Source organism: Poecilia reticulata, chromosome 3 (genome assembly GCF_904066995.2).
Source record: "Poecilia reticulata chromosome 3, P_reticulata-male-v2, whole genome shotgun sequence".
Lineage (NCBI taxonomy): Eukaryota > Metazoa > Chordata > Actinopteri > Cyprinodontiformes > Poeciliidae > Poecilia > Poecilia reticulata.
In genome coordinates, this window is record NC_088832.1 from 16062073 (window position 1) to 16078654 (window position 16582).

At 37.6% G+C, this 16582-nt stretch overlaps 1 protein-coding gene across 1 annotated transcript in view; it reads left to right on the forward strand.

Annotated features, from left to right (window-relative positions):
• Window positions 1–15476, forward strand: part of lgr4 (leucine-rich repeat containing G protein-coupled receptor 4) — a 31891-nt gene extending 16415 nt beyond the window's left edge. Inside the window, exons 5-18 of the mRNA XM_081605143.1 lie at window positions 1467–1682; window positions 3299–3370; window positions 4341–4409; window positions 5837–5908; window positions 6048–6119; window positions 6296–6364; window positions 6457–6528; window positions 7958–8023; window positions 8114–8185; window positions 8284–8355; window positions 8453–8578; window positions 9933–10030; window positions 10730–10783; window positions 10910–15476. Coding sequence (XP_081461269.1) covers window positions 1467–1682; window positions 3299–3370; window positions 4341–4409; window positions 5837–5908; window positions 6048–6119; window positions 6296–6364; window positions 6457–6528; window positions 7958–8023; window positions 8114–8185; window positions 8284–8355; window positions 8453–8578; window positions 9933–10030; window positions 10730–10783; window positions 10910–12315 — 2536 coding nt within the window. The 3' untranslated portion in view covers window positions 12316–15476. The remainder of the gene's footprint in view (window positions 1–1466; window positions 1683–3298; window positions 3371–4340; window positions 4410–5836; window positions 5909–6047; window positions 6120–6295; window positions 6365–6456; window positions 6529–7957; window positions 8024–8113; window positions 8186–8283; window positions 8356–8452; window positions 8579–9932; window positions 10031–10729; window positions 10784–10909) is intronic.
• The last annotated feature ends 1106 nt before the right edge of the window (window positions 15477–16582 follow it).

Here is a 16582-nt window from a genome sequence, read left to right on the forward strand (position 1 = left end):
ACAACAACCTTTGTGTACTCGGGCATTATCTTTGCTCATTTTCAGTTTGTTATTTATTTTCTTTCTTTAGAAGATTGTGAATGTCATCTTGTTTCTGCCTGTAAAATGTTATTGTTCAAAGCTTCCTCCCCCTCTTGCCTTCATCTTTGATACAATTTGAAGGTCTTAGCTTTGTATCTGTTGCCTCCCTCCACAATGTGCCTTTGAGCTTGACAGGGACTTAGAGTAATGAGTTCAGCTGTCGAGATGTGCTGAAAATTCAGTTTTCACCCATCACTCTTGTTTTTTCTTCCCCCGGTACTTTACGTCTCCTTTCTCCTTTAAATTGCCTTTTTGTGTCTATAACAGATGTCTTTTTTTTTTTAGTTCATAATTTTAAGTTCTGTTGCTTAAGAAATATGCTATGCTAAAGGAAAGACTTGGTTAGTAATAAGCCTTTGATAGCTAAATGTCAATCAAGACTGTTTTCCTTCCAGCGCAGATACTTGAGGAATTTTGAGGGAGGGTGAGACTCACATTCTGGGAAGATAGTAGGACAAAACTGCTTGGTTCAAGTGAAAAACAAAAAACGCTCATAAAGCTTAAACAAAGACAACTTTATTTTGTTCAGTCATCTTCAAGGAAATGTTTGTCCATCTGAAATCTCTGTCAAATGTAAAGATTCCACATCTCCTATTTAAATATAATTTAAATTTGGTGTTATTTTATGTTGAGATCCTGCAGTGGATATAATTTGGTTTTTATTATTAGAAGAAAGAAGTGGACAGGTCTGCCTATAACTTAGATTGCATCATGATTTTTACTCTCCTTACATTTGACGGTGCTTGCTCTTAAGCAGTGGAGCTACAGATTAATGCTTTCTAATGTTTTACTACTTTTGTAATCCATTAACTGCAATCACAGCACACTGGCAGTGTCCAAGTGTACAATCTAGAAGTGTTGCTTGGCATCAGTCATATTTTTTCTGACAGTGGCGCTAAGGTGTTTGTTTAAAGCAGCAGCTGCAACAGAATACTTACAACCATACAAACCACATCTAAAAAATAATGAAATACTTTCGAAGACATTCAAATGACACATATATTAATCCTGCATTTACCCCTGTAATAATTAGTCAGTGCTATGATTGTGGTCATTCTGATTAAAACATTTAAACATGAGCATCTTAAGCATTATGAAATTGTATTAGGGAGTATTATGTTCATTTTATTTCCGCAAATTGCATTTAGAAACATCAAGGTTGTTGTATTCTAATTTTAAAGCTTTTGTTCTTAAAGGAAATTGACAACTACATGCCCGTCAGTGAGTCTGAGCACTTCAGAAATCGTAAAATGAAACCCTTCGATAAAAAAATCGATACATTTATGTCAGCATGTGGGAACAAAAGACATTGAAAACGTTGTTTAATATCTGTGAAGTTTCATATACATGGGATTAATCCACTGATGTTTTTTCTGGATCTGTAGCCGCCTGGATGCCAACCACATTACAACTGTTCCTGACGACAGCTTCGAAGGTCTCCAGCAGTTGCGCCACCTGTGGCTGGATGACAATCACCTGACAGAAGTCCCCGTCAGTTCCTTGAGACACCAGTCAAATCTTCAAGCTCTGACTCTGGCACTCAACCGGATCTTGTATATACCAGACAACGCCTTCAGAAACCTGACTAGTCTGGTTGTGCTGTAAGTCTTATTAAGCATCGGGTCTGATTGTGGTTTAGGATATGGTTTTACACTGCGGCGTTGAATGTTTACAATGTGATTCACTCGTTTCTCTGGAGAGTTCGCCATAGTGAAGGGCGTGTGCAGAGTAGTGTAACCATCAGACCATGAAGTGTAATTTGCTATTTACACTGGTGTCTTCAGCGTAAGCTGTTAAATATGTTCATTAGATCAAGTACACTTTGGCTTTGTTTATCGTTGGTTAACCTGCAGTATAAATACAGGTCAGTGTTCAGAAAATGATGCATCATTTTATGAACCTCGGTTATCAATAATTCTACTTACATTTACCCCTGGCAGAGGTAGATTTGGAGTTTTGTTCAACTATGATGTTTATTTCTGATTGCAAATGAAACGGACATCTCGATCTCTAGAAGAAATTTAGAGCCCACTGCACTGAAGCCCATTGAAAACCTCATGGTTATTCCACCAAATATTGATTTCTGAACTCTTCTTGAGTTAAAACATCAGTATTGTTTTTTCTAAATGAATATGAACTATGAACTAGTTTTCTTTGCATTAACTGAGGTCTGAAAACACTGCATCTCTTACGTTATTTTTACCATTTCTCATTTTCTGCAAATAAATACAAAATGTTTGCTTGGACGTTCAGTAGTTCATAGAATAAAAAAACAATGTTCATTTTACTCAAACATATACCTATAAAAAGTAAAATCAGGGAAACTGATAATTTTAAGTGGTCTCTTTCCAGAGATATATGTATAATATTAAAGTTGCATGTCAAAACCGATTTGTTCCCTTATTAATAATAGCCAGTGGAAATGTGTTCTTGACATTATTGCAATCAAAATCAGCTGACCAGCCTTTTGCTTGTTCTTGTTCCCAATTTATCTTTGATGAACTGCAAGTCTTTGGGGCCTTTCGGCATCTCCTATAGAAATTCCCTATCAGAGAATGGGCGATTACAAAATATTAACATTCAGACTGGATGGACAGTTTTTAAGTGAGACTGCAAGATCTCACTCAAAGAAGTCTGGCAGCTAAAACACCTACATCCTCCACTTATGTGACACGTGTAACCTGGGAGGTTGATGGATCCATGCTTCTATAATGATTTTTGGACATTTCAGGCCATAGCTTTTCTATATTATCTCCCACACAGGTGCCAACTCAGAATTTTCTTTGGTGGCAAATGTGAGAAACTCACATTTCGGGGTTTCAGTGTGGAAAAAGATGATAATGCCCAAACAGTGATATTGAATTAGGTTAATTGTGTTTCATAGACGGAGAGAGAAACAGCACCGTCCACATTGGGAGCTTGCATTAGATACTGTGTGATTTCACCAAAGTTGTTATTGCTGTTCCACATTTGGACAAACACAAACATCCAAGCACCCATGCACACTGAGTGGTACTGGTGAAGGTTTGTATAAACATACCAGAATAAACAGGAAGCGATGACCTGAATTTATTAGTGAGTTCAGCTCTGCTGTGGAGTACGAATGCAGTACAGACGCTTCATTTACTGACCCTGCTCCGCATTTAAAAAATATTTGTGTTCAGTTTATAAAGTCTTGTTGAATATCTCAGAGATGCAACTTATTTTGCTTTTCTAGGCATCTTCATAACAACCGAATTAAGGAGATAGGACCCAACTGTTTCGTTGGATTGGTGAACCTGGAGACGCTGTAAGTCCGCAGTTACTCTGTAGTTTGTTTATGTGTGTGTGCAGATGTATACTTGCATGCCTGTGTGTGTTTATGTATCAGTTTGAGTCAGTTTGGGTTTTTGGACTCTTGTTTGTATGTGCCAACAGCTCCCCCACCCATCTCTGCTACAGTCCTCAGACATCATTGTGTCCACTTCCTCCTTTAATTGCTCTAGGATAAATAGAGCAAAGTACATGATGCTAATCAAAATTTCCCTCCCAACTGTTCACTTCCTACTGACTCACAGCCTTACCTAGTGACAGAGACATTAATCTTCTCTGAATGGTCAGCTGAGAAATATGAAATTGAACTGTTATTGCTAATTTCTTGAATATTGAAGATTTAAAGGCAATTTGCCATTTTAAGAAATTGTCTAACATCCTAATGAAATAAAATGACTGTGATATGTTTTGTACATGGTGATCATTTTACACTTTCACCAATTGTTTCATTATATTGGAAAAAATGTGTTAGTTTACCGTCAGGCTGCGTATAAAATATAATATATCGAATAAAATGAATTCTTCCACATAGACATTTTGTAGCTTTGTAAGATGATTCATGCGTGACATTTTGGAAGCTGCCATTGGAAACATTTGAGACTTTTTTTTAATACACTTTGACAGCAGATTTTTGAAAGCAAATTTCCATTTGTATTTATTTGCATAATCCAATAAAATACTTAACAAGACACATTATGGAATCAGTTTATGTATAAATTTATTATTGAATTATGTGTTTATGAAAGCTATGGTTCTGATCCCGGTTATGATAATTAAAGAAATCCATCTGAAGATGTTGAAATCTAATAGGCTCTTCCTTTCCTCACATTTCACTTATGTTTGATTAAAATTGCCTTAAAGGCAGTCCATAATTTTCACATAGACACGAGCTAATTGCAGCAATCTTACACTGTGACTCAAATATCTCTGTCTCTCTCTCTGTTTAGAGATCTTAATTTTAACAACTTGAAGGAGTTTCCTAAAGCAATAGAGGCCTTGCCCAAACTGAAAGAACTGTAAGTATATAACGATTTAAGATGAGGGCTATTAAAGCTATGAGTAACCCTTTTTGCTGTGTTGTACATCTTAAAAATTACAAGTACTTGAGTATTTCAGCTATAAATTTGAGAAGATGAACATTTTAATGCAGTGAAAGCAGGCAGGGTTTTCTGGCTTATGCTGAGTGTGAAAATATTTACTTATAAAAATGTCTCATGTTCTTACAGTTAAATATGAGACGATCTGTGAAAAGATCGAGCTCCTCCACCCTCTCTAGTGCTGCTATTGCCGTCTGAAGAAATTCACTGCTCCAGGTCAAAAACAACCAATCAGAGCCAGGAGGAATGTCTTAGTGCTGTCAGTCATGCTTATAAACATGCTGCTAAATGTGCTAATGGCAAATAAACAATTTACCACTATAGGAAAACCATTTATCCTCTGTCATCAGTGGCAATAATAACTTGCCTTAGCATTCGTGGCAGTCTATGTTGTGGTGAACCAGCTGTAGCATAGGGAAGAGCAAGAGGGATCATGTGAGCGGTGTGCACACGAGGATGATTGACAGCGCTAAGATCCTCCTGGCTCTGATTAGCCTTTGCTGACTGAGTGGTGTATTTCTGCAGTTATTACTGGGAGAAAGCAGAGGAGCTTGATTTTATTTTCATATTATCTTTTTTACATTACACAATCATGACATAATGGTAGTTTTAACAAATATGCAAAAAATATACTTCTTTTAAAAGCTACATACTATAGCTTTAAGGCTGGACTACAGTTCTTGTGAAGATTTTGTTTACATGACCTCAAACAAACTTGAAAACCAGTAGCTGGATGAAAACAATTCTGTAGAGAAGAGTGGGCCAAAAGTTTACCACCACAGCAATGTCGAATACCCATTGCCTGACTTAACAAACTCTTGATGTTTTTCGGTTTAGGGGAAGTTACTTGTTTACAGATTGCTTTAGATATATTTTCCACTTTATATTGAAGCCATCATTTAAAAACTGCATTTTGTGTTTGATTCATTACCTTTGGTCGTAAAATGAGTTTGAGATGCTTGACAAAAAACTAAATGAAAGAAATCTGCAACTGAACAAGTACTTCATTTATTATGTCAATATTTTGAAGAACATTTTGCTTCTTAATTTCAATAAGAGAGGAGAGCACAATGAAACTAACACAATCAAACTAACAACTTCCAGGCTGTTAGTTTGAACGCTTTACTTTAAGCTTCTTTACCTAAAACAGTTAAAAAACAAATGTATTTATTTTAATTTTTAAAATATTTTCTGGCTTTTTCTGTTTGATTTTAATTTGATGGAACTAACTATGCTTACTGCTTTATCATGTTAGTTTTGGCCTTTTGCCTTATATTGTCTTTGTCACATTAACGTGACAGTGGTGATAAGCATCTAATCGCTGTCCCTTGACTTTTGCTCTGCAGTGGGTTTCACAGCAATGATATTGCTGCCATTCCAGAAAGGGCCTTTCATAACAACCCCATGCTGCGAACCATGTAAGGTCAAACCCACACAATGGAATAGTCTACATGTAGTTTTATCTTTAAAGGACACAAGTTTAAGGCACAGAACAAATGTCCAGAAGATGGTGCCATACTCATTGTGCTCTCCTCTCTTATTTTGATCTCGTTTCAGACACTTTTATGACAACCCTCTGTCATTTGTGGGAGCTTCAGCTTTCCAAAATCTCTCAGACCTGCGCTCTCTGTAAGTTTGACTTTGAATCACGAGTTACTATCTGTGTGACCTCTTCAAGTCAGCTGTGATCAAAACAAGTTCTAAGCAAATTATGTGTGGTTTATAGTATCCATGTGTCATCCCCATCAACACATACCACAGTTTTTACAATAAATATTTCAGTATTAATTATAAGCATTTTGCAGAATGTTGCGTGGTGCCAGTCTGATGAAGGACTTCCCCATCCTCACATGGACTAACAATCTGGATAGTCTGTGAGTAATACAACATTTTATTCTTTGCTGCTTATTTGTGTTTCAGATGCAAATAAATAGTGTGATTTTTGTTTATTTCTTTTTACCTCTAGGACCCTCTCAGGTACCAAGATATCATCCATACCTGCTGATCTGTGTGAAGATCTCAAGTTCCTTCAGACACTGTAAGAGACTCTTCCAGTTACAGTATTGTGCGTTTCTTTAGAACTGGAAAATGTATACAATTACAGCCACCATTGCAGTATTGTTGTCTAAAATATTACATTTGCAAAAAAACTGGGGTATTATAACTCAGGGTGCTGGTGCATGAAACTTTTACTTGTAATAAATTTGACCTTTTGGATTGGATTGTCCTCGATGCAAATGATGATGTTTAGTATTAGTTGCTGATTCTGACAGAGTGGAGGTGACATTGTGATGATTAATTGTAATCAACATTGTCATTGTAATATCAGTAATAGTATTGCAAGTACGTGTTTTGCTGATATTGCGAAGCGCTACTTTATAAATGCCTCTCTCAGACTGACAGCAGGGGGTCCATTCATTTCTGAGTAGTTCTGTTGTCGATGTAAATCACATCATCCAGTCTGGCTTTCAGGGCTTCATCCTCTGATTTCCTTGTTCGCTTCAGCTTGATGCTTCAGGTTGTCTTAAATGTCGATGTTGATCTGGTCGCAGCAGCACTGCTGAATAGTAAAGTGGTCTTAATTTATCACCTTTTACTAATTAAACAATGTGTTTTTTATCATCACAAGTTGAATGTTGCTACTATGACATTTTGGTTTATATCTGGTCAAAAAGTATTTATGCTTATTAGAAAAGTTTGGGTTTAATACTGTGTTATTTTATACCAATCTAATGGAGTTGAGAGATCAAAAATAACATTTAAGTGACAGTAAAAATTGTGACAGCATATCATCTAACGGCAGCATATTTTCTACATGACTTCTATAAGGTCTTAAAAGTCATATATCTTTTTTTAAGCCTAAAAGATTTTAAATATGCACATTTCTTTTCCCCCATTCTCCCATGATCTTTTTGGAGAAATGCCCTTATGTTGTATTTTGTAGTTCTGGGTGAGGATTTCACGTGTAATCCTATATCTGAACTACAAACCCCATGATGCAGGGAAAGCACTTCAAATGAATTTAATTCCAGACTTTCTGCCTTCCCAACAAACCTATGAAATGATTCTGCTTCTTAAACTGACTAAACTGGTTTTAAGATTCAAAATTCAGGTATTATTTTTACATTATTATGTTCCATCATTACAGGAAAGTGTCTATTTGAAGAGGTTTGGGTTGTAAGAAAGAATCTTGATTGAAGCTTGTTGTCAGTAACTATCATGAAACTTTCAAACGGTTTTAGAAAGTTAGGTAACATTATATTTATCGAGAATTATCTAAAAAAAATATGTATATTGTTAAGTTTATTTCATAATTAATACTATAAAATTTTTATCATGTTTATCTTAAAAAGATTAAACTTAACTTGCAGAATCCTTGCTCTAAGGTATAAGCAGTTTATATAATTATTTTCCCCCAGTTGATGGTTTTCTTGTTATTGAAGTTTTTGGGTTTTTCTCTTAAACAGTGACCTGTCCTACAACGAGGTGAAGCAGTTACCGTCCTTCCAGGGCTGCAGCCAACTGCAGGAGATGTGAGTGGAATTTTTTTGTAAATATACCATTAGTTGTTACAATAAATGACTCCTAAAATAAATGCCAAAAATTCTTCTTGAAATCTGCAGAAGCTTCCAGCACAATCACATTCAACAAATTGACAGAGATACTTTTCAGGATCTCTCAGCGCTCCGTTTGCTGTAAGTCCTTTAAGACACGGAATAACAAAAACTAAGTTCAAGAAAACAAACATTTCACTCCATGTTTTTGTCTTTTCTTGTAATGTGATAATTTATAGAGACCTGAGTAGGAACGAAATTCGAGTTATCCACAAAGATGCTTTCCTCAGTCTCACTGGACTCACCAACTTGTGAGTACAAACCTTCTTACAAATCTCCTGCATGGATTTGTCCATTTTTGCAAATGTTCCATAAACATTAACTGGATCTATTCAAACGATTCTGCAGAGATCTGAGTATGAACTCCCTGTCTGTGATTCCGACAACTGGACTGAGCGCTGTCATTCAGCTGAAACTTTCAGGAAACCCACAGATGAAAAATGTTCTTCCTGCAAAAAACCTGCCAAAACTCAGGTGAGAATGAACTTGTGTTTTCTTTTGCGCTTGAAGCATCCAGGAGAGAATTGACTGTGGAACTGTGACATTTCAGGTTAAATTTAAAATAAAATAACAACGTCTTTTGAGGGTCTCACAGAGCTCTGTTGAATTCACCATCTCAGAATAAAAAGACTATGGTGTAGCTTCAAATGTATGAAGATATGACTCGGCAGATATGACAGCATTAATTCCTCAGCAAGGTCAGAGAAGCTGGTTTAAGTTCATGGGAAGATGGATGAAACTAAAGAGAGGGCAATTAGAAAACCACTTGAAGGCTACAAACATTTTGATACATGGGCAAAGATTTACCTTCCAGTCTTTCCTAAGACATACAACCGGAAATATGGAATGAGTTTGTTCGAAGCATGTTCATGTGCAACAATGGGCTAAACCTGTAATTACATTTCTTTTGATGCCCTCTGCAAGCTTGGATTTATATGACTTTCCCAAGAAAATGGTAAAATCTCAGTTTCAGAAAGCTGGTAGAGATAGACTTTGAGGTGTTGCCGCTTCAAAAGGTTGTTCATTAAATTATTGAATAAGGGAAAGGACCTTTCAGATTTCCATTTGTGTAAAATATATATTTTTCCTCCTCCTTATGATTATGCCCTACTTTGTGTTGATAGAGCACAAAAAATATGTTAATGTTTGTGCTTGTTGCATAACAAAATGGGGGGGGAGGGGGGAGTTGAAGAGGTATTAACTGACTTCTGTAGAGTATTGCGTTTGATTTCTTGAAATATACATTGTAACATAAAATGTTGAGTTACTAGTCATTGAAAAGTGATAAAAACCAAAGCACATAGGGGAAAAGAAAGACAAAAACCTGAATAACAAATCTATAAATGGAAACATTTAATAAAAGGCAACCTTATCAGCCTGTGAGATGTTTTGTAATAATATGTGTGTTTTTTCCAAAGTTAAGGATACAAGAGTGTTTTTTTAGGACTTGGACAAATTGTATCACAAAAGCGCAAGCACTCCACAGGAGTAATACAGACTGCGCTGCATAAACTCACACTGAGTGCTCTGTTGTTGTTTAGTTTAGCTGATACCCCGGAAACAAATGAGAAATTGCATGCAAAGAGACAGCAAAGCAGAATCCAACTCTGCGTGTTAACATTTAATGAGGAAGCCAGGCAAATCTGTTTTCTGCATATTTGTTGCTATTCTAGGAAAACATCCAAATATTTGGACGAATACAATCAGAAAGCCCAAATATTTGCTGAGCCACACACTTCTAGTGATCTTTTTAGGAGCGTTTTTAAAGATGACATGCCCATATCAACAACAGACTCTTAAATTCCTTATTTTAAATTATTGTTTGCAGGTCCATCTCTGTCCCTTATGCCTACCAATGCTGCGCATTCATTGGATGCGACTCGGTGACGAGGTCCGCTGAGCAAACGGACGTGAAGAAATCCACAGGTGGGAATGGACGCTCGTCTTTTTTACAAATGAATAGCCGACGTGTTAACTTGTGCTGTCTCTCATAGAGGATGGATTCACGTGGTTTAGTTTAACTAAATCTCTATGTAGAATTAACAACAAAGGTTTTAAAGCTGGATTTAGAAAATAAGACTCCACAGTATTATAAAAAAATTCTCAGGCTCAGAGTCAGAAGAAAACCATCCAAACTATATTTAATACAATATTTAATGACAGACTGGACAAAATGAAGACATGAATAAACAGGTGTTAAGTTAGTCATTAAGACACCAAAACACAGCGTTGTTTGTGATAAAATTATAAATTCATCATGAACGGGTTTTATAATTAGTTCCATAATTTTTCTTAGATGGTGTAAATATTACTTTAGAATAAATTTCAAAATAATTAAGTTAGTTTTTTTGGATGACTGTTTATAAATCTTAAAACAGAATTGTCATGATAAATTAGGTTTAAGGAAAAATTATTTAGTTACTCACCTACAGCATCAATGCAGAGTTAGAGCTGCACTAAATGTGGGTTTGATTAGAAAATGTTCAAGTCATTAGGAACTTGAAACTTCACTCTGAATTGGGGCGAAAGACTTGGGATTTGACTTGCACTTTGATACATCTCTGCTGATGACACATTCACATAATCTGATCATGCTTTTTTATGTCTACTTTTGTGCCGTTGTAGGTGTAGAAGATGGTGAGCAGGTCTCAATGATAATGCATTGTTCACCTTCACCAGGTAAACGGTCAAGCCTCTCTAATCTTGTCTCTGTGTTAATGAAACAATGCTGAAGAATTCTTTGACAGTCCTAAATGATCTTATTACATTTTCATTTCTAAACATCGAAACTGTTTCTGTGTTCAGGAGCCTTCAAGCCTTGTGAGCACCTCTTGGGGAACTGGATGATTCGTCTGACAGTGTGGTTTATCTGCCTGGTGTCGCTGGTCTTCAACAGCCTGGTGCTGGTGACCACCTTCTCGCCTACTCACCAAGCCACCGGTTATTCCCACTACCTGACTCCGTCTTTGTCACCAGCCAGGCTGCTAATGGGTCTGCTGGCCCTGGCCAACCTGCTCACTGGCCTGTACGTCGGCATTCTGACCGTGCTCGATGCGGCAACGTGGGGATCCTTCGCTGAGTTCGGCGCGTGGTGGGAGATGGGTCCCGGCTGTCAGATCACCGGAGCTCTCGCTGTGTTCTCTTCGGAGTGGTCGGTGCTGCTGCTGGCGCTGGCAGCCGTGGAGCGCAGCATGGCGGTCCGGATGATCCTGGGAAAAGTGCTGATGTCGCCCAGGAGGAACGGCAGCAGCCATCGCAGGTGTTTTAGAGGTTACCAGTGCTTTGGCCTGGCCGCGGGGCTGCTGGGGTTGCTTGCAGCGGCCGGAGCATGTCTGCCTCTTCTGACCTTCAGCGACCAGTCGTCTTCTCCCCTCTGCCTGCCGTTCGCTGGTGGGGAGAGTCCGGCTCTCAGTGTCACAGTCATTCTGGTCCTGCTCAATGCCCTGGCTTACCTCTTCACGGCTGCAGTTTACACCCAGCTCTACTGCCACCTCGGCAGGGTGGAGCTGGCAGACCCAGAGCAGACCGGCGCCCTCCGTCATGTCGCCTGGCTCATCTTCACCAACTGCATCTTCTTCTGTCCCGTCGCGGCTTTTTCCTTCGCCCCTCTCCTGACCGGCTCTACGGCCGGCGGCCCGGAAATCGCCAAGTCCGTCACCCTCATTTTCTTCCCCCTCCCCGCATGCCTGAACCCGGTGTTGTATGTGTTTTTCAGCCCAGCCTTCAGAGAGGACTGGTTAAGGCTGCGCGGTCACATGGGTTTGACCCAAGAGGTGAAGGCCGGCACTGAAAGTGGCTGCGACGATGGCGGTGGAGAGTCTGAGCTCACAGACGAGGGATCCTTCTCCCACCTGGGCTTTGACTGTGGTGTGTACTCTCAGCTTTGTGGAGAGACTGTGTGCGAACAGTGCGAGGCAGTCCTGCGTGCCCGGACCTGCTCGTCCCCCTCAGCCTCCTCGGTCTGCAGACATTTAGTGAAGTCTCACAGCTGTCCCACCCTTCTGGCTGGAGCCGCAATATGCCCGCGCTCCGAGGGGTTCTGGGCAGACAGCGGCACGCCCTCTGCTCAGTCCGAGTACGCCGACGAGGGGGACTCGTTTGTTTCAGACAGTTCAGACCAGGTTCAAGCCTGCGGCAGAGCCTGCTTCTGCCAAAGCAGAGGACTTCCTCTTGTACACTACTCATACAACATACCTCGAGTCAAAGACTAAGGTTGCCTCAGTACTCCAGTACGTCAGTGTGCACAGATATGTGAATTTAGATTCTTCAAGATGATGTAATTTTTTTATATATAAATATATATGTCAGATGCATATATATATATATATATGTCAGAACAGAAAATGTGCCAACTACCTTTGCAATTCATCAAGCACTTATGTTTGTAATTACTGTTAGCAAAGATGCAACCAATCATTGAAAGGGAATTTCCAGCTGAAAGATATTTCTAGATGAAATGAACTGAGTACTTCATGTTACAAACTGCTCAATTAAAGAAAATCTGACCACCGGTGCCTGCCTGCCTCTTGCGATCAACTGACATGACGATGATGATCACGACGCAAGCTAAAGGGGGTCAAAGATGTAATGATTTTTCTTTTTTATGTGTTCTGTACTGATAAGCTTTGTTAATGTATCATGCATCAAATTTTAAGATGTCTCCACAGCAACTTTATTTTTTTAATTTGATGATTTTATATATAAATGTAGCAAATGTAATAATCATTGTTAGATTTTTTTTAGGGTTGTTTTGTGTGTGTATGTGTGAATGTTTAAGGTGATCCGGGGTTCCGACACATTTTCCAGGTCGAGATGAGATTTGAAAAACACAATAAGAAAAGTTATTGTATTTTCAGACTTCTTTCCCATTTTCTAAAAATTGTGTCCTTTCTTATATCCTTCCCACTTTGTGTCCATCTTTTCTTCGTTGTGTCATTTCCTTCCCTATAATCTTATGTCGTTCTGTCTTTACTTTTTGTTCCCCATCTATCCTACTTATTTTCTTGTTTTTCTTCCCCTTATTGTCTTTTACCTCCCTTCTTTTCTTCCTTATGTCCTTCCTTTATTGTCACCTTATGACCTTCTCCTCCCCTCCTCTGTGTCTGCATTTTTCCTACATTTTTCAGTGAACTTCAATATGAAATATAAAAGAACGCTGGAAAGTTGAGTCACAAAACTTAAACGATCAATGTATTGGAACCCTGGTGACGTTCACCTTGTGAGGGTTGAATGACTTAGCATCGATAACTACTAGCCAATGAGCACGTGATTGTCACACACCGGCGCAGGAATGGTGGAGGTCAGTCTGTAAGAAAAACAAAACAAGTATTTTGTTTTACCCTCCTCATACTAAGAATGTGATAAAAGTAGCAGATATCACTGTTTTAACAACTGTGTGTGTTCGCTTTGACACGTGTTATTTATTGTTTAAGCAGACAGTAGTGTTTGGGTGGAGGCGGATTTGTGGTGGCCTCCGAATAATAAGTACACAAGTCTTTATAATCCAAGCATTCACCAAAACAGCGCCTCTCTTTTTATTCCTGTCTTTCATTAGGTCAAATTTGGAAAATCTCACCTTCTTTAAAACTTTGAACTTTTTATCCTGTTGTTGTTTTTTTTCTTTCTTCTTCCAGACTATGTAATGAAATGGTGTTGCTTTGACTATATCTTCTGTCTAATTTGAGCCTCGTTAAATAATCCTTGCCAGTTATGGTACAATTCAGTTTAATTGAGTCTCCATCCAAGTTAAACTCACAAACGAGTTTAACTTTCTGTGCTGGTTAACGACTGGCAACCAGCCGAGTCAACAAGAAGGTATGGAAACCTGCTCCAAATAAAACAAAACGGACCAACATATATCCACATATTTTTTTGTGGCTTGAAATGTATACATCATGGTAAGAAATGGTTAAAATATGGTATGAGAGAACATATTTATTCTCCTGTCAAGTTCCATTATCGGTGATTTCTTACTGTGTCCTTAATTAGTTTTTTTTATGTATGTGACAAAAAGAGCATTATTGTATTACAAAGTGAATAAGTGTAGATGTCTTTTCATCCTGACCTGGTTGAGACTGGGCGTGACAGAGTCTGACGGATGTTTAGTGTGCTCAAGCATGACTGCACGCATTGAGGTGGTTACACCCTCGGAGCATGTATCCACAAGCGCACGCCATGTGAGTGCTCAGGAATTCAGGCAATGTAGGGAACTGCTCTCCTCCAGCACCGAGACGTTCCCATGTCTTCTTTAGGCTCCAGTCTGTGTTGAGTTTGATTATTGTAGACACATCTTGCAACAAGACACATCGATTCTCGGTTTGGTTTCGTCACCTGATCTCCTGTCTACTGAAAATGTACGAATCTTTCAGTGTTTTTTTTTTTTTTTTTTTAAATATATATTTTTAATGTAAATTATTTGAAAAAGGAAACTCAAGAATGGGATGCTTGCTAAGGAAGCTACCTCCTTGGTTGTTGAGGCTGCCAGCAGTGCTTTGTAAAAGAGAGTCTGTTTTTATTTTTCACTGTTTGCATCCTCAGCTTTATGATGTTAACCTTGGCTGTACATCATTTTAGTAATGTACAAGTTGTGGGAGGAATCTATGTACTGTATACTGTGATTTTTCTTTTCCCGTTTCTTAACCAAATCCTAAATATGACTTTTTCCCCCTTCTCATAGATACAAAATTACAGAATACATATTAGCTGAAATATTTTACATTATTTCTGTTCGATTTGAATCTTACTTGTTGTTTTGTGTCAGAGCTCCCTGTGTTTTTTCTTTTCAAATAGGTAAATCAATTCTTTAAATTGTGAATGAATAAAATTGAAAGAAAAAAAACATGGATCTTTTATGCTCATTCAGCCTTAAATATTTAAATTTGAAGTATACTTGTTAATTTTTTCAATACACCGTTGTGTGGAATTGAACTGTTAATTATAGCACATGGCCAAGCCAATATATCTTTACTTTAGAAATTTGGTTTCTAAGTAAAACAAACAAACAAAAAAAGATACTTTCTGGTCAAATTCAACTTCTCAAACTGCAGACTCCAACTTCAGTTTTGCTACATAAAATAGTAATGCAAAGAAACAAGATATTCTTTTAAAAACCATGAAATGATAACAAAAAATCTCTTAAAAAAAAAAGCTTAAAAGCTCTTTTAATAAAAAAAAATCACACATTTTTCTCAATTTCTGTCATGTCACCAGTACTGAGATCGGCCGGTTGGAAGAGTCACACCTGTTATCATTTGACACTGGAACAAAGCTTTTTGTTTGTTTCCACATATATCTGCATCTTTACTGGCTTGCTGTTTTTAATGGTCAATCAAAAGATGACTGATTAAAGTAGGTAAATATCTCTTTAAATGAATCATACAAAGTGTTTGTTTTCCTGAGATTGAATCCTAATCCTCACCATCAGCACAAGAAGGGTGGATACAGGAGCTGCAGTTCCCCCTTGTGGTGGCTGAAAAGAGGAATCCCTTTTGCTCAACAGAGTAGAAAAGTTTAAATTTTTATTCTAACTTTTTGGGTTTGATTTAAAGAAACATATAATTAATTCAAATCTCAAGAGTTGCATTTTAGACATTTCAGTGACAGCAAAAATGACACAACCAAGTAGCAATAAAGATGTGTACACTGTTATAAAAAGATTATAAAAAAACATGTTTGCTGTAGCATTGTTAGAGAGCTAAATATCCATTTGTTTCAGCTTGCATACAAGCTAGTGTTGGTACTGCAGCACAGCTAGCAAATACAGGAAACTACAACAGTAATAGTTAAACAGACAATGATACTTTGCAAGAGTCACATGATTGTTTATGATCTATTTATTGATTTTTAAAAACTACTTACCTTTTGAGGCAAAACAGTATTGAAGTGAGCATGTTTAGTTGTTTGTAATATTGACAATATTAAATATTACCATATTTTCCGGACTATAGCAGGCCCCTATAAGCCGTATCTACAAAGTTTTTTTTAAAAACTGGAAACGTACATTTATAAGCCGCACCGGGCTTTAAGCCGCATGGTTCAAAGCGTGGGAAAAAAGTAGCAGCTTATCGTCCGAAAAATACTGTAAATCATTTAATATTAAATATTAATATTGCTTTAGTATTTTACTCTCCTGAAAAATATGGCTTCTGTGTTCTGTAGGTCTATGTGTCAAATTTGTTGGTTTATTGTTATTTTTTAAGTATATTTCTATTTTGGCAAAAAAAAAAATAACACAAAAAGCTGCATGTAGACAAATAAAAAGTAAATGTGTATGCAAAAGAACTCATGCTTGGAATAAATGCGTTGCTGCAGAGACCTAGCAGTGAACTGAAACAGTTTTTACAGTATTAAGCTTTTGCCTTCTAAAAAATCATGTTCTGTCACATTGGAACTTTTGGATTACCAGCTTCATGTCTTACATCTGTAAGCATCTGAAAAAAAGCATTGTAAAGAGAACATTTCTACTTAGCACGGTGTCAC